At 44.4% G+C, this 25486-nt stretch overlaps 3 protein-coding genes and 1 long non-coding RNA gene across 6 annotated transcripts in view; 3 read left to right on the top strand and 1 right to left on the bottom strand.

The window, feature by feature from the left end:
- The window catches only part of LOC120443812 (cGMP-dependent protein kinase, isozyme 2 forms cD5/T2), a 30189-nt gene extending 17905 nt beyond the window's left edge, over nt 1-12284 (top strand). Inside the window, exons 1-8 of one of the 3 annotated variants that reach the window (XM_044005694.1) lie at nt 1993-2177; nt 6514-7882; nt 8044-8263; nt 9662-9898; nt 9964-10113; nt 10466-11085; nt 11152-11341; nt 11404-12284. In XM_044005694.1, coding sequence (XP_043861629.1) covers nt 6760-7882; nt 8044-8263; nt 9662-9898; nt 9964-10113; nt 10466-11085; nt 11152-11341; nt 11404-11569 — 2706 coding nt within the window. In that variant the 5' untranslated portion in view covers nt 1993-2177; nt 6514-6759 and the 3' untranslated portion in view covers nt 11570-12284. Of the gene's footprint in view, nt 1-1992; nt 2667-6513; nt 7883-8043; nt 8264-9661; nt 9899-9963; nt 10114-10465; nt 11086-11151; nt 11342-11403 lie in introns of those variants that run through there. The other 2 variants (XM_044005693.1, XM_039623152.1) reach the window with 2 other exon arrangements.
- Nucleotides 12285-12441: 157 nt separating this feature from the next.
- On the top strand, nt 12442-13193 carry LOC120443814 (kappaPI-actitoxin-Avd3d). The gene is made up of 2 exons (XM_039623155.2): nt 12442-12911; nt 12974-13193. The coding sequence occupies exons 1-2, from the start codon at nt 12794-12796 to the stop codon at nt 13147-13149; spliced, it is 294 nt and encodes a 97-aa protein (XP_039479089.1). The 5' UTR covers nt 12442-12793; the 3' UTR covers nt 13150-13193.
- Nucleotides 12906-15147, bottom strand: LOC120443813 (UDP-glucosyltransferase 2). Its single transcript, XM_039623153.2, has 3 exons — nt 13894-15147; nt 13571-13787; nt 12906-13514 (listed from the first exon to the last, which is right to left on the bottom strand). The coding sequence occupies exons 1-3, from the start codon at nt 15056-15058 to the stop codon at nt 13223-13225; spliced, it is 1674 nt and encodes a 557-aa protein (XP_039479087.1). The 5' UTR covers nt 15059-15147; the 3' UTR covers nt 12906-13222.
- Nucleotides 15148-16531: 1384 nt separating this feature from the next.
- On the top strand, nt 16532-16852 carry LOC120455257. Its single transcript, XR_005616731.2, has 2 exons — nt 16532-16721; nt 16782-16852. It is a non-coding gene; the product is annotated as an uncharacterized LOC120455257 (long non-coding RNA).
- The last annotated feature ends 8634 nt before the right edge of the window (nt 16853-25486 follow it).

Here is a 25486-nt window from a genome sequence, read left to right as displayed (position 1 = left end):
AGTTATTTGGTTGGGAAATGCAAGCAAACAGGTGTAAAATGCATGTAGAATGCGTGTCTGTATATGTTAATTATTATAAGTCTTCATCAATGCCAAAGTGAAATATAATCGAGATATATTTTTGATTTATAACACAAACAATTTGATTCACTTTAAGTAATCAATGATTTTGATACGATACAACTAAAATTTAAGTTGTTTCCACTAATGAGCAATAAACTGCATTAATAGACAGATACTTTTCAACACTTGTTTTTGCTAAATATTTTCTGTATCCTTGCAAATGCCTAATTAATACTTTTCAACACTTGCATTTGGCCAAATATTTTCTGTATCCTTGCGAATACCTAAGCATGCCTATGTGTCCACCTTGCCCCGCCAAGATCGTGCAACTAGTTGGCGCAGATAAGCACCTACTTCTTGGGTTTGGCTAGTTGCACGTGCGGCTTTGGGCCAGATGTGGAATGCCTCAGTTGTGGGCTGGGATTGGAACTCAGTTTTGCGAGATATGAGGGAGGTTTCGGGGGTATTGTGTCACACCCACGCCGAAAGAAGAAGAGAAGTTCAGAGTCTCGCCTTGCAGCAAAATGTCAGCAACTGACTGTCGACTCCAGCGGCATTTTGTTTAATAGTTTTTTGCACGTTTTACTGCGTTTTTCTTGGGCTAGTTTTTTTTTTTCCATTTCAGGGTGTGTGCTGTGGGCCTTTTGACTTCAGCTTCGTGGTTAATTGTTGCTTTAAATATTTGCTCGAAGTGGGTTCGGTTTCGCATCAGTTCTGTGTACCTTTCGTGTTAATTTGTTCGCCGACTTAATTTACGTACTAGCATTAGCATTTTAATTGCGCGCAGACGACTGGAGATTATGCACCGCACAAAAGTAACAATAATGATGATAATCAACAGTCGAATTATGCATTCGCAAGTGGCAAGATGAATTGGTGGAAGAGGATGCTTCCTCAATCTTGCAACATCATCGTCTGGGATTTTCGCTTCCTTAACCCGAAGCACCAATGTCCGCTACTTGAAACCGATGAGCAGATGTCACGGCAACTGTCTATATATCATATGGGTATAGTGCCGCACATATGATACTTCAAGTTGAGAGAAAATCGGAGAGGAAAACTGCATATGATCGCCAAGCCAAACAGCAGATGTTTACGAGATCTGCAAGGTTTCGGCCTTGCTCACTTGGCGAATGCCCTGCAAAACGCATTCGCGATAGGAAAGCAGGAAGTACTTCTCATATAATACCCTACTGATTAAACTGGCATATCTCAAGGGATGTACGATTTATTTTGATACTCTGCGCCGATTAGCAAGTCGAAGAATATATTTTATATAAATGCGAACCTGATTAGGCAACAGTTTAATGCGCGTTGGCTCTGAGGTCACTGGACCTCGGGATCTATAATTATTTCTGCACGTTCATTGTTCCATTTCTGAATGGTTACGTTTTCCAGATGATAACGTTCGAATCTTTTTTGTTTCGCGTAGCGAATTGGCCTGTCACTTAGGACCAAACCAGTTCGCCGGTTTGGCGCTCTATAACTACACTGGGAGAAAAAGTGGAGTAGTTTGAAAACACATTATTTAAAAATATTTTAATAAGAGTCTAGTTTCATACAACATAATATTTACATATTTTACTCATTAGATATTATTCTTAGATCAAAACAGAAAATTACGCTATTATAACTATATACCCTGCTCTAAAGTTAGTGCACCTTTTTCCCCAGTGCACAGCACTTGATTTCGTTCAGCTCTTACCTGTATGTGTGAGTATTTTCGCTCTCCCCAACACTTATACACACACACTTGTAACCCCCGATCTCTGGGGCTCTCGCCCACAAACAAACAAAACGTGCTCAGCTGTCTCCCCTATCTGTCTCTGTCGCTGTTCTGCTCTCTCATCCGATCGCTCAGTTGAATATGCGAATGAGTAATGCTCCAGTGCTTCGGATGCCGATGCCGATCTTCGTCTTCGGGCCATTCGTCATTCGTCCGGCAGGCGGCGTAGCGAGAGAACGTGTGTGACGCATGCGCGCTCGGTTGCGAAAAGTGCACCTGGATTTGAATATCACATCCAGCACAGGAATAACAGAAATCAAAACACCCACTTCGTGTTTGTTTGGCCATTTCTTCGGCTCGCTTGTCGTGACTTCCAATTCGCCCTCGTGTGTGTACTTAACGGTTTATTGCATTGCATATTTGCATATGGCAACCGCCAGTGAATTAATAATAAAAAGCCACAAACCGGACAATTACAATAATGCCTTGTGCATCATAGTGCATATGCCTTTGAGCTATTTCCAACAATAATGCTTACATAAATAGCACTCGTTGCTGTTCTGAATCTGAATAAAAGCAAGCAAAGTAAACAAAACCGCACAGTTTTCCCATGCTCGGTTTTTCCGCTCGTGTGTTAAATTATGTTGAAAGAGATCGGCAAACGTTTCGTGTTAATTTTCTTTGAACTGCTCGCAAATTCTTGGAATAAAGTGTATTAAAAGTGAAAGTGAATTCTTTAAGCGCTCGCATTAAGCGATGAAAATGAGCTGAAACACCCACGAACTTCGAGAGAACGAGACGCAGAAACGGAGACTTGGATTTTGCTCTTTTTTTTTGTTTTCTCGAGCTGAACGCAAAGATCACTTGAAGAATTCCGGTTTGTGGTTTTCCTGTGCAGCTGTTGCTCTTGTTGTTGTTGTTTTGGTTGCTGTTGTTGTTGTTGTTGTTTTGTATGTATTTGTATGTGTATTATGTCCCGGTCCGGTCATTGGTCCGAAATAAGAAGCCAAAAACACAAATCGGCAATAATGGTGTAGAAATACAGACATTATAAACCGTATAATGCCAAATGTCACTGCTGCGAACCGATCGTGCAAGAATGTGAGAACACAAATCGCACACAGAATCTGATATGAAATGATACGCCTCAAATGAAAGAAATCCACTTGAAGTGCCGAAGAATGTGGAAAATTTAATTAAATATTGCTAGAAGTAGAAACCCCAAAAACAAAAGCGTAATGCCCAGAAATTTAGAAATCGTGCGAAGAAGTCACAAAGTCAAAAGGCGAAAGACTGTCTCAGAACGATGATGATGATGATCATGAGGCGAGGGAGAGGCAACTAGGCATCTGTGCTAATGTCATGCCCTGGAACCGGGTCTCCACCTGTCATTTGGCTTCTTCTCTCGTCATTTTTCCAACTCAACTGGGGGATCAGAGCTTGGAGCTTGGAACTCGGAACTCACTCTCACTTTCCAGCGATCCAACGAGTTTGGCATTCGCCATTTGACATGCCAAATGAACTGGCTTCGCTTGGTCTCTTGAATAAAATTAAGATTGAGATTGGGTAATAGACGAAAAGTGGAAAATGATAGCTGGCGGAAAGTGGATCACAAGATCATTAGGAAACTTGGTTCTGAATTGGTCAAAATTATTGCCTTCCCAAGTAGCTTATAATTGAACCCAAACAAGTGGAACGAATTCGGTAGCTTCTTGCTGCTGGAACTCATTTCATTTTCAGCACTCAAACTAGTTTCTTTTTAAGAAAAAGAGAAGAGCTTAATTGGCCATTTAAATAGATGCCCAGAAGCCCTTTTAGTATTGATTAATCGAAAGTTAATGATTCAAGTCTATTAAGACGTTTCCACGAAGTTAGCTTATACATCTGTATATTATTATATGCATATTGTATATAAGAAAGTGGTTGTTTTCAGATTCTCTGGGGCATTCCCCAATGATCTTCAATCTAATCAGTAACTCGAAGGCCATTCAGTGCTGAAAACCCCATAGATCACTTTAGAATCTCGTCTGTTCGATTTATCGCTGTTTTATTAAATGGGCAAAATAATGAGAAGGAATAGTGTTTTGCGAAATCGATCTGTCCCGTTTGGCTGATTCTGAATCTTGCTTGACTACAATCTAAATTGTATACACAAAAGATCTTTCGGACCTCTGATCTTGCCTCCCTTTTTTTGTATCCAGTGTGTAAAACTTTCTTTATAGCCGTCTTTCATTAGCATAGACAAACAACAAAGGAAACGTCAACTGAGCTATTGCCATAAATGATTATTATGATGATTTTCTGGCCAATGTGTGCGCCAAAATGCGGTCAAAAACAAAACATGACTAAGCCAATGGCAATTTTGTCTTGCCCTAATTGTCAGCCAAAAGGGCGGACCAAAAAGTAAATTACGAGCTGTCATGCAAAACCGAAAATGACTTGGACTCTCGGACTCGCACTCGATCTCAATCCGTATCCGAATCTGAATCCGAATCCGCTGCCCTTGGCACACAAGTCCAAGTCTGTGACTAACTTCGCCTTAATCGAGGCGAGGCATCCAAAACCCTGCTCTGGAGATCCGTTAACTTCTATAAATAGCTGCTACAGAAAGCCAGGTGGCGGGACACACTGAAAAAAACAATAATATATATAATAACTAAGTACTTTGATTTAAAAGAAATCCCCTGAGTTCGAAGTAGTTTATTTGAAATAACCATGATTTTGAGTATTTTCCCATGAGCACCGCCAATTACAAATGGTAATTGATATTTTCCTACAATTAAGTTGCATGCTAAGTGAATCTGATTTCAAAGATTTTCGCACAGTGCAAACGCTGTTTAAATTCTTGTTTCCTCCGCTCTGCGATTGTATTCAAATCGGCGAATCAGACACCGGCTGACCTTGCCAACACTCGACATCCAACAACCATTAATACTTAAAGCCAGTCGCTGGGCAAAGTTGCAAAATGTCTGCAGTTTCAATTTGTACACATTTTTTTCTCCATTTACTTGTTTCCACTTTGCTTTTTTTGGGGTGTTCAGCTGGGCTTGACGGATTTCCGCATTTTAAAAGCCAGCAAACCTCGACCCCGCTGAACTCGTGGAACTCCAAGCTCCGTAGCTTTATATTTTTTGGAAAAACTTTGCCATTATAAGAAGGAAATCTCTCTAAAAACGCGCAAAATTCCATATAAATAGAGTTTTTGTTATTAAAGCAATTTACTTAACTGGAATAGTAAATCTCTGCCATGTGTTGTGTGTACGCTCTGTTATCACTTTGAGAAGCCAAGGCACGAGTTGTTTTCACATGGAAAACCACGTAGTGATAACAGAGTTCTCGGGTCTCTCCATTTATCTCGCCCGCCACTCTTACGTAAATAGGTATCTGTGAGCACGGCAATTTGTTTGCCATTAGCTGCGAGTGTGGTTCAACAACACCAGTGTTTACTGTTTGATTGTTCATATTCAAGGTGCCACAAATGATCTTTGTTAATTGTTTATCTTCGCCGCTCGCACATAATTGTTGTTTGTTTAGTAGTCATCGTTTCCGATTGTGCGTAGTCGTGACAACAGAGCGTTTTCAATTGAATCGCTCTGTTTTGATTGTATATTTATAAAGCGGGTTCCCTGCACATATGCTATCATATCATACCATACTTTCTATGGAAATTTATTAGCTTTTAAAGCATTTTTAGTCATCAGTTTGGCATGTGATCTTGCTCTATTGACGCATTTCTATTTATCATAAAATGCTAATATAGCAGCTAACACATTATCTTCTTATATTATTGGTCGGCACACCCTGTTCCAAAACATCCAGACTTTCCAATTTACGTTGTCTATTTGGCGCACTGAATATTTACTTAATTAAAATAAATATTTGCCTGAGATCGCCCGCAGATTTCGAGCACTCCCCTAATAAGTGAGTCATAAAGATCACAGGCGTCAGTTTGCCCGATCAATTAGCGTAAATGGAGCCAGATCCAAATGGAAACCACACTCGCAGCTAACAACTCCCTTCCAATTCGAAGTCACGCTCCAAATTTTTGGAGCCCAGCACCGCTGGTCACTGGACTTATTTGGGACGCCTCTCTAGGTCGGCCAATACGTCACTTTTGATTGTCCAGACAAGACCGCCTTTATTATTAATGTTTACCTTTGGCAACATTGCCAATTGTCACTTCTCCTTTAACCGCTTTCATTCACAATTGGCTAATTTGTCGATGATTAAGCTTTTGATGCACTCGCAAATGGCAGAGGTGGAAAAAAAACGCGAGACTCACTCATTCACACGCTCTTACCAATTGGCCGAAATTAATTTGCAACTCGGCTAAATGCTGTTGTGTATTGCATGGATTGCAAGACAAGTTCGGTGCGTAATTCCCCAAATCCGGTAGGGATTGTGGTTTTCCAAGATATTAAAAATGGGTAATAGGTTGTTTTTTCAAGTAGTTTTCATATTCTGAGCACTGTTTTGGTTTGATTTTATAGTACTATTGTACTGCCCGCCACTGTGCCTCTGGCCGCTTGTCAAAGTTGGTAGATCAACAGGCCATAAACAAAATCAATCCACAAACGTGAGGCAAGTCGCAAAAAACATGGAAAGTTTACAACACCGTCGTCGACGGCAGAAACACAGCAAGTGAAACACAGCAACTGAAACAGCAAACGTGTGTGGTGGCTTTTGCAATATAAATAACAAATACATTATTGTGATTTTGTTAGCAACATCAGAGGCCTGAAAACCAAACCGTAGACATCGCCATTCCCAGTGACTCTTCAAATATTCCGTGCGCGAAACTGCAGAGCTCTTTGGTTATGCAAAAGACCTCCGAAAATAACAAACAACAGGCACAAAAACATAAACTAAACTCACTCTGGTGCTGCTGCTTTTGCTGGTGGAGTTAAAGACAAACGAATCACGTCGTCGTTGCCGCTGCTGCTGGTCAAGTGAAATTTTTCACTTTCGTAATGAAAATCAAACATTATCCGGGCAAAGCCGTCGATGCGAGTCTCTCGCTGGAGGGCAGCAGTGCCATGGGTGCACTGTACGAAGCCAACTGGCTGAGGGCTGCGAATCAGCCGGCTCCAACGGCCACAACGGGCTCCAAATTGAGCAGGCAAAGCAGCTCCGCCGGCAGCAGTTTCCTCATCGAGGGCATCTCCGCCCTCAGCAAGTACCAAATGACCCTGGAGAATATCCGGCAGTTGGAGCTGCAGTCGCGGGACAAACGCATAGTGAGCACCATCAAGGAGCTGAATGGCTACAGGCCATCGCCACTGCAGCATCATCAGCAGCAGCAGATGCACAACGGTTGGGTGGCCGAGGATCAGGATCAGGTGCACGAACACGATCACGATCACGAAGAGCTGGAAGTGACCTCGGAGGGAAAGCAGAAGTTGGCTAGTAACCAGGAACCACCGGCAGTTAACCACTACGTACTGGATCCCACGGAGAGACCAAGAGTTCCGAGACCGCGGCAACAATTCTCCGTGAAACCGCCGTCCCTGCGTCGCTCCCAAACCATGACGCAACCGCCCAGTTATGCCACCTTGAGATCGCCACCGAAAGTCAAGGAAAATCTCAGCAACAGTTCCTCCGCCTACTCCACATTCTCCTCGGCTGCAGAGGATTCGCAGGATCAAATAGTTATCTGCCAGCAGCCACAGAGACTGATGGTTCCGCCACCCAGAGAACCGCCTCCCGAGCCACCCAAAAAAAGGGTCTCGAAACCCCTGAGCAGATCACAAACTTCGGTTCAGCGCTACGCCACGGTTAGAATGCCCAACCAGACCACTTCCTTTAGCAGAAGTGTGGCCAGAACTAGGGACTCCACCGCTTCACTGAGACGTCTCAGCTTGGAGCAGGCTATTGAAGGACTCAAATTGGAGGGGGAGAAGGCTGTGCGTCAAAAGAGTCCACAAATCTCACCGGCTGCCAGCAGCAATGGCAGCTCCAAGGATCTCAACGGGGAGGGTTTCTGTATACCACGACCCCGCCTCATCGTTCCAGTGCACACATATGCCCGCCGACGCAGGACGGGCAATCTCAAGGAGCAGTCCAGCGGTGGCCAGGAGGAGGAGGCAGAGCAGGGTAAGGGGTGGAAGGGCATTTTATACAGGGACACCTAGGATTCATACTTTTGAAAGAAGTTGTAGTTAGAATGTGCATAGTACTCTTTACTTGCAGTAGGATAGGGTTTATTATTACAACATTTAAGATTTACTAAATGATCGTTTATATTTTCTCCCCAGATGGACGCGTGGAGGTTTCCCGCGAGGGCAAGTACCTCTCCACGCTGTCGGGTGCGAAGGTCCTTGGCGAACTGGCGATCCTGTACAACTGCCAGCGAACGGCGACCATCACCGCGATCACCGAGTGCAACCTGTGGGCCATCGAGCGCCAGTGCTTCCAGACCATCATGATGCGAACAGGTCTCATCCGGCAGGCGGAGTACAGCGACTTCCTCAAGAGGTGAGTAGACCACCTCCTGCTCCGCCTCCTTGGGCACTCCTCTCGAAGATCAGATTGACTTCCCCATTGCCAAACGGCAATTTAATGTGCATTTTAATGAGCCTTCTGAGCCTGCGGCGATTTGTTGGCGAGATGGTGCCGACTGGTTATTTGCAATTTGGGCGTAATTAATGTTCATTTGCACTTAATTATATCAATTCCGCAGTGCAACTCGTGTATGGTCATTACTCTATAATGGCAAATGTAAAAATCGCTTAGCTTAAGGATTTTTTTTGTAGCTCGCTCGATTTGTGTGTTCAAATCGTGCAAGGTATGGATGGCGAATAAAGTAAGGTAACTTTCACCGCCGGCCGGCCCCATCGACGGCATCTCTTCAGATCGAATGCAGCATTATGGCCATCTCGTCATCGCCATTGCCATCGCCATTGCCAACGTCATGGTGTTGGGCGTCCATATGACGTGCAGTAGTGGCTCAAACTCAAATGAAAACTCACTTCAGCTAAACACATCAGGCTGCGGATGCCAACGAACGCATAGAAATTTCTTTCCCAATGCCAGCCGTGTTTTCAACCAGTTTTTTTTTTGTTTTTTTTTTGTTTTTGGCCAAGTCTGTGGCGGTTTCCAGTCTCACTTCCATCTCCAGTCGCTCCTGCCTACGGAGTGACCGGCAAATTAATCGCGTTTAATTGGTCGTCCGTAAAAACTGAAAAACTGCTAAAAAACCATAATTGAGGCCTCGACCATGCACTCGTTGCCTATTCCAGATTCGAGAAGTAGCGGAAAAAGCAGATTGAAAATGAAAGTGCAATGGGCTGATGATGACGCTGATCAAAGATTCAGATACAGATACTGCAGCTGCAACTGGAACTGCAGCTATAGACTCCAGATACATGTGGGCATTCACTGAAAAAATGCTAGCCAGCGGGAAAAAACAGAATGGGAGGAGTTCAGCTTGGATTACGCTGCTCTACAGATAGCGAAAAAGGTTTAGAAATTTTCCTACTTCACTGTAAAGATATAGAAAGGTCTATCAGAAAAGAAAATGTTTACTAGATAAACTGCAAATTGATTTCTATGAATGCAAACGAAACCTACGTAGAAACAGTGGCTATGTGAAAGGTAACTTGCTAGTGTTTTTGTTCAGTGTAACAATAAATGATGTGTGCGATGCACATAGAAAAATGCCAGCCGCAGGGAAAACCGTAATGGGAGGAGTTCAGGTGCGACTTTCAGACTTGAAGATCGATGTAGGTCAACAATAGATTCCCATTACCGTGGAATTCACTTATCTAGATCGAACTTGGCTCGTCCACTAATTACAGCACTTTCTATGGGCTGCAACGGAGATTATCTCGAATGAAACTAACAATTTTTTGGTCTTCTTATCGCTACCGCTAGTGTGCCCATCTTCAAAGACCTGGCGGAAGACACGCTCATCAAAATCTCCGATGTCTTGGAGGAGACGCACTACCAGCGCGGTGACTACATAGTGCGCCAGGGCGCCAGAGGCGATACATTCTTCATCATCTCCAAGGGAAAGGTGCGTGTGACGATCAAGCAGCAGGACACGCAGGAGGAGAAGTTCATACGCATGCTGGGCAAAGGGGATTTCTTTGGGGAGAAGGCTCTCCAGGGGTGAGTTTAATTTTAACAAGATTAACATTTATATTCTATAACTAATGTGTATCACATTTATTCAGCGATGATCTGCGCACGGCGAATATTATTTGCGAGTCCGCCGATGGCGTCAGTTGTCTGGTCATCGATCGCGAGACCTTCAATCAGCTGATTTCCAATCTGGACGAGATCAAGCATCGCTACGACGACGAGGGCGCCATGGAACGCAGAAAGTAAGCGAATATTTGAAAAAACAAAACAAAATCACGAATCAAGATAAGCGCAATGAGGAATTGAATCAATCGAAAACAAGGTCAATGAACTACCTCCAAATCAACAAATTTTTGTTGGTGGTTTTAAATGTAATGCAAAATTACCACATTTAATTTGACTCAAATTAGTAGTTATAGTACGCTTGGCAAGAAGATTGAAAACGAATAGTTGGGTGTAAAGAAGATGACTTAAGCAAAATGTTAGTTTCGCAAAAGTCTTCAAACTAAATGTTTTGTATTGGTTTTGAAGATCTTCAGCTTATCTAGATTATAAACGTTTAAAAACATGAACTAACAACCCATTCACTTGCAGGATCAACGAGGAATTCCGAGACATCAACCTCACAGATCTGCGCGTCATCGCAACCCTTGGCGTTGGAGGCTTCGGTCGCGTAGAGCTGGTCCAAACAAATGGAGATAGCTCCAGGTCCTTCGCCCTCAAGCAGATGAAAAAGTCACAGATTGTGGAAACGCGACAGCAGCAGCACATCATGTCCGAGAAGGAGATCATGGGCGAGGCCAATTGCCAGTTCATCGTGAAGCTGTTCAAGACCTTCAAGGACAAGAAGTACCTGTACATGCTGATGGAGAGCTGTCTGGGCGGCGAACTCTGGACGATTCTGCGGGACAAGGGCAACTTCGACGACAGCACCACCCGCTTCTACACGGCGTGTGTGGTGGAGGCCTTTGATTACCTACACTCGCGTAACATCATCTATCGCGATCTGAAGCCGGAGAACCTGCTGCTCAATGAACGCGGTTATGTGAAGCTGGTGGACTTTGGCTTTGCCAAGAAGCTGCAGACGGGCAGGAAGACCTGGACTTTCTGCGGCACTCCAGAGTACGTGGCTCCCGAGGTGATTCTCAACCGGGGTCATGACATCAGTGCGGATTACTGGTCGCTGGGAGTGCTCATGTTCGAGTTGCTTACTGGTGAGTGTAGGAAACGATTTAAGTACCGCCGTAATGTAAATAAACATTTTATATTGCTTATTCTAGGTACCCCTCCATTCACGGGCTCGGATCCCATGCGCACCTACAACATTATACTTAAGGGCATCGACGCCATCGAATTCCCAAGGAATATCACCCGCAATGCCAGCAACCTGATCAAGAAGCTCTGTCGCGACAATCCCGCCGAGCGTTTGGGCTACCAGCGTGGGGGAATCAGTGAGATCCAGAAGCACAAGTAAGATCCATTTCCAAAAGTACATAAAATAGAGACTCATTCGTTTATTATTTCCTGTACAGATGGTTTGATGGCTTCTATTGGTGGGGCCTGCAGAACTGCACCCTGGAGCCGCCCATTAAGCCCGCCGTGAAAAGCGTGGTCGATACCACCAACTTTGATGACTATCCCCCTGATCCAGAGGGTCCGCCACCAGACGATGTCACTGGATGGGACAAGGACTTCTGAGGAGATTCCGAAGCCGTTTCCTAGACGTTGCTCTCTAAACGCTTCTGCTGCGGAAAACTAGAGAAGATGATAGCCAGGGAGGAAAAATTGATCTTAAGTGCGCCATATGTACGCCAAAGCCAACAGCAACAGTCAGCAGCTCGCATCGAAAAGCTGCCCCAAAAAAAAAAAACAAAGAAACGTAGCAGTCGCAAGGCCAAGGGCCGACACAAAAGCACAATCATTCATCGTCGCAGCTCCATTTGAGATTTATAGATACATACGTCTCCGTGATGTTATACCCATGATGTGCAACGCAATGAATTTATTAACGAGTTTATAACTATTATTTTATAATGAGGATATATGTGTCTAGTTTGCATGGAATTGATGTAAATTGTAAGTAGGTCTGTGACTCTGTTTTAGAGCTCTGTTAGCCATGTGCATTGTATAAATTCAGCTATTTGTATCTATTAAATATTTTTAACATAATTATTACACATCATTGTTAATGCATACAAATCGGGTTGCCTTATAGTCTGTAAGATAAACATTTGAAAGCAACATTTGACCAAGATCTTCCGTCACACATTTCTTAAAATTCTATGTGACCTCTCTACTGTCTTTCATTAGTCTTAGCGATCATGTCTATTATTTGTACGAATAACATGCCCTTTTAATTGTCTTTTTTTAAGTAAACCAGTTAGAAATTGAATAAACAAATTGATCCGATAAATCGTTGTAGTTTTACATCATTATCACAAGAAGTTTTAAAATACTGCTACGAGCTGTGCCCTTTATGGGTTTCTTTGATTGTAATAGTTAAGATATTCAATATTACGACATTCACAGTAAACGTAGTAATTTGTTTAAGTGCAATGTGTTTACATCATGTAAAACAGCCCACTCAACTTGACCTTTTTCAAGGTACTTCCTATATGGGCGCATCTCGGGCACACGTTTTCATTTAGGAAAAGAGTGCAGTGGAAAATATGCAGTAAGAATAGAAAACGCCGAAATGGAAACGAAGTTGGCCAAAAACGAAACTCAACTACGTGAGGAACGGAAGACGAAAGAAAGCCGAGAAAAATCAGTCAAAATGCCATACAAATTTAATGAGAACATTCTGTCACTGACGTTGGTGCAGATCGCAACGGAAAACTGAAGCGCTGCAATTGGAAACTGAAAGTGTAACTGGAGAATCAAGTGGATTACATTCAGATATAGATTTATGATCTAAACAAAATGGTTTTGCTTTCGAGTTGGAGGCAACTTTGGCTGCTGTTGCTTTTGGTCGTGGGCCTTTCGTTGGGTCTGCCGAGCCTGGAAAATCAGACGCACGAACAAATCGAACAGATAATAGGTATGTCCTGGATTTATTAAATTAGATTTAGCTAGATTTAAACTAAGTTCTCCTAATTCCAGCCTGCAGACAGCCCAAGGCACCTGGTTTGTGCCGAGGTCGGCAGTTGCGGTATGCCTACAATAGGAACACCGGAAACTGCGAGAGCTTCATCTACACGGGCTGTGCCTCCACTGAGAACAACTTCATGACCTTCGAGGAGTGTCGCAGGGATTGCATGCAGCGCCTGCGCTACTGAAGTTCACTTAAACGATGCTTAATATATATTTGTTGTTACAGAAATTGTCAAGTCATGCGTAAATTTTAGTAGACTACGATCTCTTGGCCTTCTTGCCAACTTTCTTGTTGGCAGACTTCGGTGGATTCCGTTTGCACAAGTAGCTTAGGACTACGATCAGTAGAATTAAAGGTGTCAGGATCAGGGCTACACTATCCAGTGAATGGTAGATAAATCCATTGAGTTCTATGCCTGGAGATTGCAGTAGTTTGGCGGCAACTAATCCATTGCTAATGACATGTTCCACAGACCAAATGGCCGATTCCAGCGGCGTCTGCTGGCGTCCATTGAACACCTTGGAGACCTCAAGAGATCGTTGGGCGTAACTGCAAAGAAATATGTTAAAATAACTTCGCTTTTTTGAAAAGCATTTGAAAAGTACCTATTTTTGCGGAGCTCTGCAAGAGCTTTGTTTAGATTATGTACAGTGATGTCTTGATAGTCCAACTTGAGACCCATTCCACGATTTTGCACCGAGAATGCATTGAGAAACTGATCTCCGTAGATTGGGGTGACTAGCAGGGGTTTGCCACAATGCACTGATTCCGTGGTTCCCAGTAAGCCGCCATGGGCCCAAAACAACTTTACTTTGGGGTGACCTAAAGTGGAAGCGTTTTAAGTTACAAATGTAAATAGCTACGACATAACTGGTTTTATTAATAAAATGGGAAACCTGCTTTAGGGAATTTGAAGGTAATAACTTACATAATAGCGCCAGTTGGGGAGCCCATTTGACGAAGAGAAACTTGGAGGAATCTGCTGCGGGTGTCTCATCCGCCTCCCATTTCCAGATGATCTTCATTGGCTGGCTTTTGAGAACTTCTAGAATGGCCGACAGTTTATCTGCATCAATGCTGGAAGCCCGCACCATGGAGCCCCAGCTTATAAAGATCACACCCTCTCCGGATTGATTAAGGAAACTGGCTATATGCTCTGGTAGCTCCTGCTCCGCCTTCTTGGTGATGTGTACTCCTCCGATCTCCACGAATTGCAGTGACTGTGGGCGGCTGCCCATTAGGGAGTAATGTTGGTTGCCGAATACAAAAGCAGTTTGAGTGCGAGCCACCTCATCCACGTCCACTTCCACTCCCAGGTACTTCCGCACCAGGGCGTTGTCAGCCCTATTGGAGTGGTACTTGTACAGCAACTTCAATAACTTGGCCTGAACGAAGTTGAGGAGCCGTTCATGCCAGTTTAGTTGGCCAGCGAATCCCACGAATTCCGACTGTATGAAGGCAGGTGTGTCGGGCAAATCGATGCGGTCGTAGTAGTAGGGCATCAGTGCGCAGGTACTCAAGCCTATAATGGGCAGCTTCAATAACTTGGCCAACGCCAGTTGGCAATCGGAGTTGAAGTACTCGGTGAGTAGCAGATCATAGGGCTTATGCTGATGCCGTTCGATGGCCCGTTCCATGTGGCCACTGGCGTAGAGGTGCTCACAGCTCTTCTGACCCTCTTCGTGCAGGGCCACATACTCCCGGATGAGAACGCCCAGCGATCTGGTGGGTGTGTGCTCCGTCAGGGGAACCAAGTTGATGGTGGTGCTCGCCTGATCCTCTCCAGGCGCCGAAGTCAATAGCTCCTTGTAGTTGGGATAGGCTGCGGCTTGGGGATTCTTCACGTACGAGATCACCGTGAGGTCATGACCACGTTGCGCCAACTCATTCAGTATGGGCATCACCACCTTGAAGTGGCTGAAACCGAAGTGCGGATACACGGCCAGAATATTACCGCCATTAATCAACTGGGGAAGCCTCAGAAGTCCCAGCAAGACTATTAACACTTCGCTGCGCAACCACGTTCTCATTGTTCCGTAGTTTTGCGCCGACTGAGTTGGTTGCCCAACGTTCAGATCCGATAACCTTATCATCCATTGTCATTGTCCAGTTGGATTCTGATGCGATCGTTGTGTTTTGGTTAATCAAAGTGTTTGTTGTGGTTTCTGATTGGAGAGTGCAAGAGCGATGAGTTGCACTTGGAAGCTTCCAACTGGAACTGCTATCGATAGCAATTCATCGATACGGCGCGGGTGACTTAAATACATTGTTTTTATATAAAACAGGAAGGCCAATGCTTTTGCAAAATAGTTGAATATGTACTGCTTATAAATTGCCTTTTTGCTTTTATCTTTCTATTTAAATAATAATATTCTTCCTTAAAATCTCCTTAGCAGCTCACGAAGTAGAGCCGATCCAATTGGCGAACTTTTCCCATTTTCATAGCATGCTTTTAGTCACACTAGAATTATTTGCTTGCGTTGCCACCAGGTTTTACAGAGCTCATCATAGGTGGCGCCACTAATGCCGCTCAGATTCAAATGAAAATAATAAGTTCGTAGTTCTAAACGAATAAAGTAGAAAAACCTTTTAAGATTAGGAATAAAAGAAGTTATTACAGGTTGATTTCAAATATAATTTCTTTAAATTGATGAATGTTAATCGAATTTTCTTTATAGAATTATGACTTACAACTTAATTAATTGTACCCATATTCATGAAATGCTAGCATTTATGTTCAATCTTCCAGTATCCATTATGAAATCAAATCAAGTGTCAGCTTGAGTCAACTGTCTCTGTCTCGACGACGATTGCATTGCAAAAGGGCCTCAAGATATTCGACTGGACAATTGAATTGCGATGGCGATGCGGAAATACGCCCTCAAAACACATCGATAATGGACAGTAGTAAGCGTTAATTGAACCGCAAGCGATGTGGAGCGATAATAAATGCAATTGCCATTCGAAATGCAGCCGGGCATCGAAAGAATATCCGCCCAGAGTTACAGATACATTTACACATGCAGATACATTCGCCAGCTGCTGCAGCTGGCTGTCTGTCAAGTGCACTTTGCACTTTGAGCTGCGGTCGTCGGTCACTGGATTTTGGAGTTGGATTTGGATTTTGACTCGGGTTTGGGTTTGTGCTTGGGCACTGGGATCTATGGCTGGTTTGGTCGCGTCCCAGTGACATGCCCGCAAGATTAGTGGCGGTAATTTGAAGTGCCTGGCTCTGCCCAGAAATGCACTCGAAGAAAAGTCCCTTGGGATACCCAAGGCGACAGGGTACTGTCTTAGATGAAATGTATCTTTGAAGGAAGTGTTCAGTTTACCTATATATTTGTCTTAGCCCGATTTATCATGAAGTATTTCACTCATAGTTGTTTAAACCTTTGATAGAAATGTGTCCTAAAATATTAAAAAAAACTCCCAAATTTCAGAACATACAATTTAGAAAGTAAATCTTTCAAGTGTGTCACTTTGTGAGGAAGCAAGATGAATTGGCTGGCAGCATTAATTGGATTGGAGTCGTTCGATGATGGCTCGTTGGGAAAATTGAAGGGGAATCCGAGTGAATGGGAGTGGGTGGCTGAAAGGGGGGGAGTAGAGTAGTTGGAGTGGCTCCACATCAGCTAATGGGAGTGGGCGTTGTATCGACCCACTTCCCAGGCCATTGCGATGCCGATTGGCTCTGGGGCGAAACACGCTCTCACACACTTGATAGCAGCCAGTTAGCGTGCTAAGTGTTTTTTCTCGGTAAGTGTTCGTCTTTTATTTTTTCGTTACTCGATAAAAAGTGTGTTAAATTTTACAAAGGCAAATTGTATTTCGACAAAGCGGGGCAATTAAAAACGAACATTTCTGCCGATAAGTAGGTGCCCATGGGACCAATTATATTTCAATGTACTGTGGTGGAGCTGGTGGCTCTGGTTCTGGTTGTGGTGCTCTGGTGCTCTGGTGCTGGTTCTGTTGATTCTGGTGGCTGTGAGTGGCTTCGATCGGTAGTTTCGCCCCCATTATAAGCCCAGCTTGCTGATATTGCGTTGTTTCTGTTGCTGTTGCCATCGGAGAATGGGTTTCGAAATCTGGGCAGCTCGAGGGGTCAAATACACATGGGAAACGCCTACACGCTTTTGGGCACTTCTGGTCTTGGTCTTATCGCGAGCCTGGTTTTAGTGGATCGATTCCAAGATTCCCAGTGCCTTTTACTCCCTAGTTTTGACACATGAATCATTTCGTCTTATCTGAGTAAAAAAATTTTAGTTTTCTTTTTTTCAAAATGAGCCAATTTCTAATTCAACTTCCTCTCTTTTTGCGTCACTTCCGAAACCAGCTGACGTCAGTTACAGACTTCCCCCGAAATGTTTTTCATTTTCAAAATGAATATTACAATAAAGTTAGAAATAGCGAATTTCTAATTCCACTTCCTCACTTTTGAGAAAGGGTATTTTGCGACATTCTCGAAACCAGCTGACGTCAGTTACATATGTTCTTCCCCCAAAAATGTTCTATTTCCGATCCAAGTCAGCGCCTCTAGTGACGCAATTCAGAAAACACGCGCCCCCATTGTCCAGCTTTAATGGTCGGCTATTTGGAGCGAGGTCCTTTTTATGGGTGGACCCTCTCCGCAGGACTTAATTAGAGCGCTGTTTGCACAGATTTCAGCATTTCAGCCACACAGCATTCACCATTTGAGCATTTCGCATTTCGCAGTTATGATCCAATTTGGCTCGTTTAAGGACACACGCCCCGGCTCATTTGTTTGCCCATTTGTCTGGCTGTTTACTTCGATTGTCGCCTGAGCATCGATGGCCAGGATTAGTAGGCAATCAAAGGAGGACACATCAGGAGGACATGTGTGCCCAGCGGGCGTCGTTCGGCAGACAGCTGCCAAGATTGGGAACCGGGAGTAGATCCTACTGGGGTCCAGCTGGGGTGATCCAATTAACGTCCGGTCAAAGGCAAACAGTACACTCGGAAATTGAAATGAGTATATGTGTTACTCGCTTAAATTACTTATCTACTAATGAGCATGGAAAGTTATTGAACTCAGAGAGTATAAGTATTTCATGGGTATAAGTATTTTAAGTAGTAAAAAGATAGGTTGTAACAGATACCTAGTGCCTCTTTTCTGTCAGTGCACACCTTTCCCTAGCAACTAATCGAGCTCGTGCCTCCGGACAATGACGGGTAGCTATCTGCTGGACAGAGCAACTGAAGAGGAGGAGTAGGCAGACTGACAGCAGATAACTGGCCAATCTCGAGTCCGAAATGCAGTTGCAGTGGCGGTCACTTGGAGCTGCAGTTTCCTGTCCCCCGTCGAGTGCCGAATGTTGAATGTCGAATGCCGAATGCCGAGGGGCGCATTAAGGTGAACTGCACGAGCTACTTGAATTGGTTTCTGGTATTTGGTCTTTGGGCTTGGATCGCTTCGATTCGATTCGGTTTGGGGAATTTGGGTACGTGCACCTGAAGCCAACTGCCACTTGTGGGAGCCACTCGATGGATTTTTAGCTGATATAAGCTGGCAGACAATCGGTGATAGCTTATCGGGGGGTTTGACTTGAAGGAGCTCTTCTGGTCGGGAGCTTAACTGCAACAAACATGTAGACGGGAGCTTAACTGCAACTTGTCTATTTCTTCAAGGGTTGCGATTGCGTTTGCACACGATAAGCCGCCATTTGAATGGGATGTAATCAAAGTTTTGCACTAGACGATAGATGATAGATTGTAAACTTCAAGAGAGCTAAAAATGATTGAACAAGAAATTGAAGAAATTAGGGAATAATTGCTGTAAGGAACAAGCTATTTGACAAGGTCATGTTAACTACCAATTTTCGTGTCGCCTTGGCAAGTGTTAAAATAACTTGATTCGTGCGCCGAAAATTCAGGGAAATCGACAATGGATCTGTTTGTCCATTACTTGATTCCGCATCCCAAATTCCAGGCGTACGCCTCTAAAAAGGAAGTCCAGAGTGGCCGAGGGGAAGGGCGTGTGCGCAATGCAAACAAATGGAGAGGTGCGCACGCGCAATCCTCGAGTGCAGTTTTTGGTAGGAGCGAGGGAGGGGAGATGGCCGAAAGGGCACTGGGCATTCGGCGTGTTTTACACGTGAATTACGACGACAAAAAGGCCAATAAAACGGGCAAACAGGCAACATGCAAACAGGCAAAAGCGAAGTGAAGGTGAAGCTGTTGCCGTTGCTGAAAAAGCAGAAGTTTGTCCTTCCGCCAGTTACAATATCTCATAGTTTGCGTATCTGTAGCTGCGCCTTCACCACGCGACGCGTTTTATGGCCTTTGTGCGCATTCGTGGAAACTATTCAATTGATTCGAAATTGCTGCAATATAAACGCAGTGCTGCCGATCGGATCTTTACGGATCTTAGGTAGAGCCAAGTTTTCGGGATCGGTATAGGAATTGGGATCGGTATCGGGATATATATCTGCGCTTTGGTTGCTCAGGGACGCGCGTGTGTTTTACAAGTCCCTGGGTGGGTATGGAAGTATTGGAAGTATCGGAAAGTGTGGCGAAATGCCTGGCAATTTGTTTACGGCCCGGGGACAAAAGTCAGCCGAAGGTTGAGAAATCGAAGACCCAATGATGTTGCAATTATTGAACCTTCTGTATTTTCAAATTTCCATCATTAATAACACAGGCGGGGACCAAGGTGAAACATGGTTTCAGTTCAGTTCAGTTCGGATCGCTTCGTATCGTATCGGACGACTTGCTGTGACCATTAGCGAGTTTCGGCGGAATACGCGTGAATATATCTGCTAACAAAGCGCGACTCGAGCGCATCAATTGAAGGTGAAGGAAGGAAATTTCAGGAATGCCTAAGGAAACGCCGCAGGTAGCCATACTCGTGTCCCATGGAACTCCGTGAAACCCCTGAAACCCCTGAAACCCCTGGAACCCCGCGACTCAACTTGAGCATTAACGGTCCCAGCGAGGAGCCGGTGCTAGCATAAAGATCACCCATAATTATTCATCTTGGGTGGGGTTCCGCATCGCAGCACCCTGTTCCCAGTGCCCGTGAGCTCAGTGCCCTGATCCGTAGATCCGTGAAAAACTGAAGAAACGCAGAGTCTTCGCCTTGGGACCGCTCACTGTGTTTGTCAACGCAGATGCTAATCACAGCATTAGGCGCAGAGATTCCACTTCAGAGGACTCCTTGGGCTTCCTTCGGAAACCCAAAACTCTGATGGTTGGGCTAACCTCGTACCACCAGTGACCAGCGGCGACTCAAGGCCACTGGCGTATAATTGCAATTGGATGGATGGGATGTCCAGTTCCACGGATAAAGTTGTCCCCGAGTATTTGGCAAACAGATAATTATTTGTAACTAGTTAGCAGCGGGACCTGCAGCATAACCTGCTGGATATCCTGGCTGCGTTGCAGGATGTGTGTGGTCCAAGGTGACGGAGCGGGCAGTCTGGGGTTAACCGTGGACCCGAGTTCGATTAGTTGGTCACCTAATGGAGAGATTTGCAGGCTGCTCTTTGGGTCTCAAATTAAGACATTAAGGCAGGGCGAAGGTTAAAGGATTGCCAATAATTGGAATGATTCGATAGTAAAGACATGCCATTTGATTACCTTAAGTGGCTTACAATATTAGGCGAAGAATGTTTTGGCTTAGAATATAAGAGATAAATATTGAGCAAGTAGTAAAATGTGGATGAATAGTTAGGTAGTGAGCACTGGCATAAACAAACCTCTGGGTTTTTTGTGTAAAGATACATTTGGTACTCAAGTTTTTAACGAATCCGACTGGCACTCCCGGGAATCGATGGCCGCGATATCTGAAACTTGCCGCTCCGAGTTTAGTGGCATCGATGTTTTGTGACAACCACAAGAGTGCATAACATAATATGGCTCCTTTCGCCTGGCCGCCTGTCAAAACGAAACCAAACAAAACCGAGCTGATAAGCAGGTTTTGGAATTTTTAAGGAGTGTGGTAGTTCGGTAGTAGTGGGCCAGGACCCAGAGCTGCAGCTCCACGGGCAGCCACTTGAGTGGTGCAACTATTTACTACCGTATTCGAATCTCCAGATTCCACGAACCGGGCATCAGCCTTAAGTAGTCGTAAAAATGCAACTGCAAAACCCGGCACTCCCCCACTTGAGATGCAAATGGAAATGCGATTATGGACCACACACACACACAAGGAGAGGCTATTGGTTTGGTTGGCCATCCAGAGATTTGACCAATAAATTCCAAATACTTAGTTGGAAATGGAAGCACTTGGTGCGGATCAGTGCCTGAAAGTCTCTGCCACATGAATACAATGTCGACAATTAGTCTCAGGGAAAATGTAAACAAACTTGGGGGTGTGGTGGAGAGTTTTTCAGAAATTGAAATTCCGCATCGGGTTACGGGTTACGGGCCATGGGTTAAGGGGTATGTGTTACGGGGTATGGGTTACGGGCTATGGCCTACGAACTGGAGATCTGCTTTCTCCGCTACAGATCATTGGGAATTTTTTCATAATTTATGTATAGCGCCGCACTGTAAACAGTGCTCTAATAGCCGGATCGAAATAACCAACAACTCATGTAATCGGAGCAAACAAACACTTGACACTCCCGCAAGTGGCGCTGAAGGATCGCAATTGGGATTGGGATAGGAGGATCAGAGGATCGGAGGATCGAAGGATCGCTGTCCTGGAGGATGCCGCATCTGGCATGGAGCCGTGTTTTTTGTGGGTCGCACATGTTTTGGCATCATAAATCACAGAGTGTCAGGGGTGCGACCTTTCGTGTCGTTCCAAACGCATTTTCACACTTTTCGTCGCCCCGTAATTTGAATACTTTACGAGGCGAGATCTTCGCTGGAAATCATCGAAAAGCGAGAAGCATTATTAATTACACACTTGTCTTGGATTACATGGCCAGCGATGTGGGGCCGAAGTGTGTCGATTCAGTCACCATGATTATCTATCAATGGGTGGCCACTGGCCATCATCCCAGATTCCGATCGCCAGATCAAAGGGTCTCGCCCTTCATCAATACTTGCCGTAATGAGACGTGGCTCACTACGAAGCGCGAACACTCTCCCCGGGTGTTTTTGGGCTAATTGAAAAGATCGATCGCCAAGTGAGGCCATTGATGCCATTTCAATTAGTCCTCTGTGCTGGCAATCCCCAGCTGATCCCCAGCTGAACTCTAGCAATTCCATTATTAATTAATCAAAGCCTCGTTTCGACAGGAAAATAGTCTTAACCCTTGGTGGGCTGAAGAAAGATCCAAATGAAGGGCACTTCAGTTCAATAAACATAATAGTGATTATGAAAAATAAATGATAATAAAATATAATATTTAAAATACTGTTAAATTTTTTTGTAACATTAAAATATATTACAAATTGCTAATCTCATTTCTGCTCATGCCTTGCTACTTTTCCAAATACATTACAAATTGCTTATCCAATTTCTGCCCATTCTGCGCTACTTTTCCGACTTTTCCCCACACCATTAGCCCGTTGTGGCCCAACCTTTCTCACTCACTCGATCAACTCCCTCAGTGGGTTAATTCGGGGCGCGCATTTTGATTGGCGGTCGGCGGTTTACTTTTGGGGGGCTGCCGGCAGAGAGGCCATCGAAATGGGTGCCCAACCACCGAAACACCACACCACCGAACCACTGAACCACCGGATAAGTGAACCACCATATCCAGCGAGCCATCCGCCATATTGCTAAATCACAAACGCAAATAAAGCATAAAAGGAAAATAAATGGAAAAGGAGGGAAACAGCCGGCGAAATATGAAAGTCGGCCGATGTTTATGACAAGCGCGGCGGCTAAAATCAAAGTCACTGCCTGGTCACCCGTCTCTTTCTGCCGCCTCGCCCCATCTCCCTCGCTCCCGTTGGCCCCAGGGCCGTGGGCCATCGTAAAGGTGTTGTCGCCCCTTGTGCCGTTTTTTTTTTTTTGTATTTTATTATTAGATTTTTCTACCAACTCATTCTGTTTTTGCGACATTTTCGTGGCCCTTATCAAAATACGGGTTTGGCTCCGACTCCGTTTATTACCATACGGCAAACAGCGACGCAATCGCGGTGGGGCTATGATGGGGCTGTGGTGGGGGTGGCACTGGAATGGGGATGGTATGGGGTTGGGATGATACCATCAACTGCCGCCCGATCGATAAGCCGGCCAGGGAACGAGGTGCTTTCAGGTAGCTGACAGCCCACAAAGCGCCGCTATCGAAATCGATGGGGGAGGAGTTTCGCCAGGTGAGTCACGATTTAACTTCTTAAAAGAATATACCAAATTATATTTATTAACTCTTTAAGTCCTAGTTAAATTAATAGTAATTCTTTAAGGACTTTAAGCAAACATATGTATTTTTTTAGATATGACAAAACTTATACCAAAAGATACACTATTTATTTGGGTAATTATTTATATGAGTAACACTTCCACTTCAACATTGAACTTCGGCTTACACTTGTGTGCTAATCATATGCCAAACCAGCCCGTGAAAGGATTAATCTAATTATTTTGACAAATACGGAAAAGGATTGCTCTTGCGGGGAGTTGCTCACCAAAAACCGAAGTCAGCCCTAAGCCCGTTGGATTCGCTACAGAAAATCGTGGGTTTGTTGTGGGGGAGTTGCCTTGCGCAGCACTAATATGACCAGAGAAGTCAACTGCCCTGCGGATCAATCTAATTATTTTGCCAAATAAAGTGCAACCCTTCTCCGGGATCAACCCTTCCTGGATTCGCTACACCCAAATTTGTGAGACAAGGACGCGCACAGGGAATGTGCAAATGCTCGAAGGATACTCGATTCCAAGTTCACTAATCCCTTAGCTACTCCTTTTGTCCGCGATACTGGGCTCTTCCAGGTACGATGGTCGTGCGTGAGCGAGGGAATATCTGCAGATATATTGGTATATAAACGAGGTACCTCGTTTTCGTTTTGGGAAGGAGTAAAAGTGCGACGCGCCCACCGCAATGCGAAAGACAATGGCGCACCGAAGCCAAAGTCCAGTTCAGGGTAACGTTTAGGGTTAGGTTTTCTAGGATCCTGGTTTTACGATGGCATCCTGGCTGCCTGGCTACCTGGTTGCCAGCAACTCACCCGTCCACACCCCTTTAATTACGCTGGTAAAGGGTACACCCCTTTTTCCGTACGAACGACGAGCGTTTTGGTTTTGGTCGCGGCATCGACATCTTAGGGCCAGGATATGCATGTCCTTGGGTTTACGATTCGCGGAGTCGCGGGCGTGACGCGTTTATGGTGTGTTTAGATACTTTTCGCAAGCAATTCAAATCGCAACAATGCCGCGTGCACCCGTCTTTTCGTCTTTTTCGTTTTCGGCAGCCTTGACTTCTGCACATCCAACCATCCCTTCGCCTTTCGCCTTTGGCCGGGAAAGAGATCCCAGATCTCAATAGATTTACCTAATTATCAGGCGAATCCCAAGGACTTGAACAATTTTAGCGACTTTTTGGCGTTTTGCCGTGGAAATCGAGGTTGCGAAATGGTTGTTGTTGCCCACTTCGCTGGAAGCATTTCCAATAACTGAAATTGTTTTTTCCTTCAACTCATCGCAGTGGCTACAGTTGGTCTGTTTTCGCCATGAAATTGCAAATTGCCTTTGAGCGAAGCCTTGAACCGAGGCTTTTGGCCCTCTGCCATCTTGACTGGATGCCTGAGAAAATTGTGCTGCATTTTACCCCTTCTCCATCTGGGGAAATTATATAAAATTGTTTCTAGAGAGAGAAAATGGCGCTCTGAAATCAGCAATGCTTAAAATTACAAGCTGAACACAGAACATTCAAGCAATATGAGTCTATATCATTAAGTTCCTCATAAACATATGATTTCTATCTGTGATTTTGCTGATTAAGTTCATTATAAACATTTGATTTCTATCTGTGATTTTTGGTTGAAAATATTCTAGTCATAAAAGGCAGTCCTCACTAATATCACTTCCTCGAATGCACAAAAATCAGCGATGACTTCTTTCAGTAGCCCAAGGAAGTTCGATTCGGAGGAAAAACTTGTAGATTTCCCTGCAAGTGAAGGTCACCAAGTCGAGATTCCCAAAAAATGCGCCTACTTCATTTGCCACGGCTAATATAAAAAGTGATTTTGGTGGAATAGCGAAAACCCTGGCATATGGCCCACTAAAAAGTCATTTTACAATTATTGCCTATGACTTCGCGACTGCGTCGCTGACATTTCTGCTCTAAAAAATCTAATTTTATTCGTGGAAACACGAAAAAATACCATAAAATATGCACGGCAATGGTCCAAAAAAATGAGCAGACAATGAAAGCAATGAAAAAACAAGAAGAACATTGCTAAAAACCGGGTCAGAGATCCGGAGATGCGAGAGTCAAGAACCAAGGGTCTTGGTCTTCTGCGAAGTGGCTTTTGGGCGTTTTTATGATGCCAAAGAAGCGACTAAGTAAGTTGTCATTTTCGTTTTATGATGATTTTGTGATTTTTTGCTCTCGTTGTTATATTTTTTACGCTCTACATTTTTGTACTTCGATTTTCCGATTTTA

The sequence above is a fragment of the Drosophila santomea genome, chromosome 2L (assembly GCF_016746245.2).
Source record: "Drosophila santomea strain STO CAGO 1482 chromosome 2L, Prin_Dsan_1.1, whole genome shotgun sequence".
Taxonomy (NCBI): Eukaryota; Metazoa; Arthropoda; class Insecta; order Diptera; family Drosophilidae; genus Drosophila; species Drosophila santomea.
This window is presented reverse-complemented; position numbering and strand designations above follow the sequence as displayed.

Excerpts from the sequence above, each read along its gene's own strand:
- LOC120443814 (XM_039623155.2), top strand. The coding sequence starts at position 12,794 with ATGGTTTTGCTTTCGAGTTGGAGGCAACTTTGGCTGCTGTTGCTTTTG. Across the intron at positions 12,912-12,973 it reads ACAAATCGAACAGATAATAG|CCTGCAGACAGCCCAAGGCA; the intron begins GTATGTCCTGGA and ends TCCTAATTCCAG.
- LOC120443813 (XM_039623153.2), bottom strand. The coding sequence starts at position 15,058 with ATGATAAGGTTATCGGATCTGAACGTTGGGCAACCAACTCAGTCGGCG. Across the intron at positions 13,788-13,893 it reads TCCCCAACTGGCGCTATTAT|GTCACCCCAAAGTAAAGTTG; the intron begins GTAAGTTATTAC and ends CTTCCACTTTAG. Across the intron at positions 13,515-13,570 it reads GCAGAGCTCCGCAAAAATAG|TTACGCCCAACGATCTCTTG; the intron begins GTACTTTTCAAA and ends ATTTCTTTGCAG.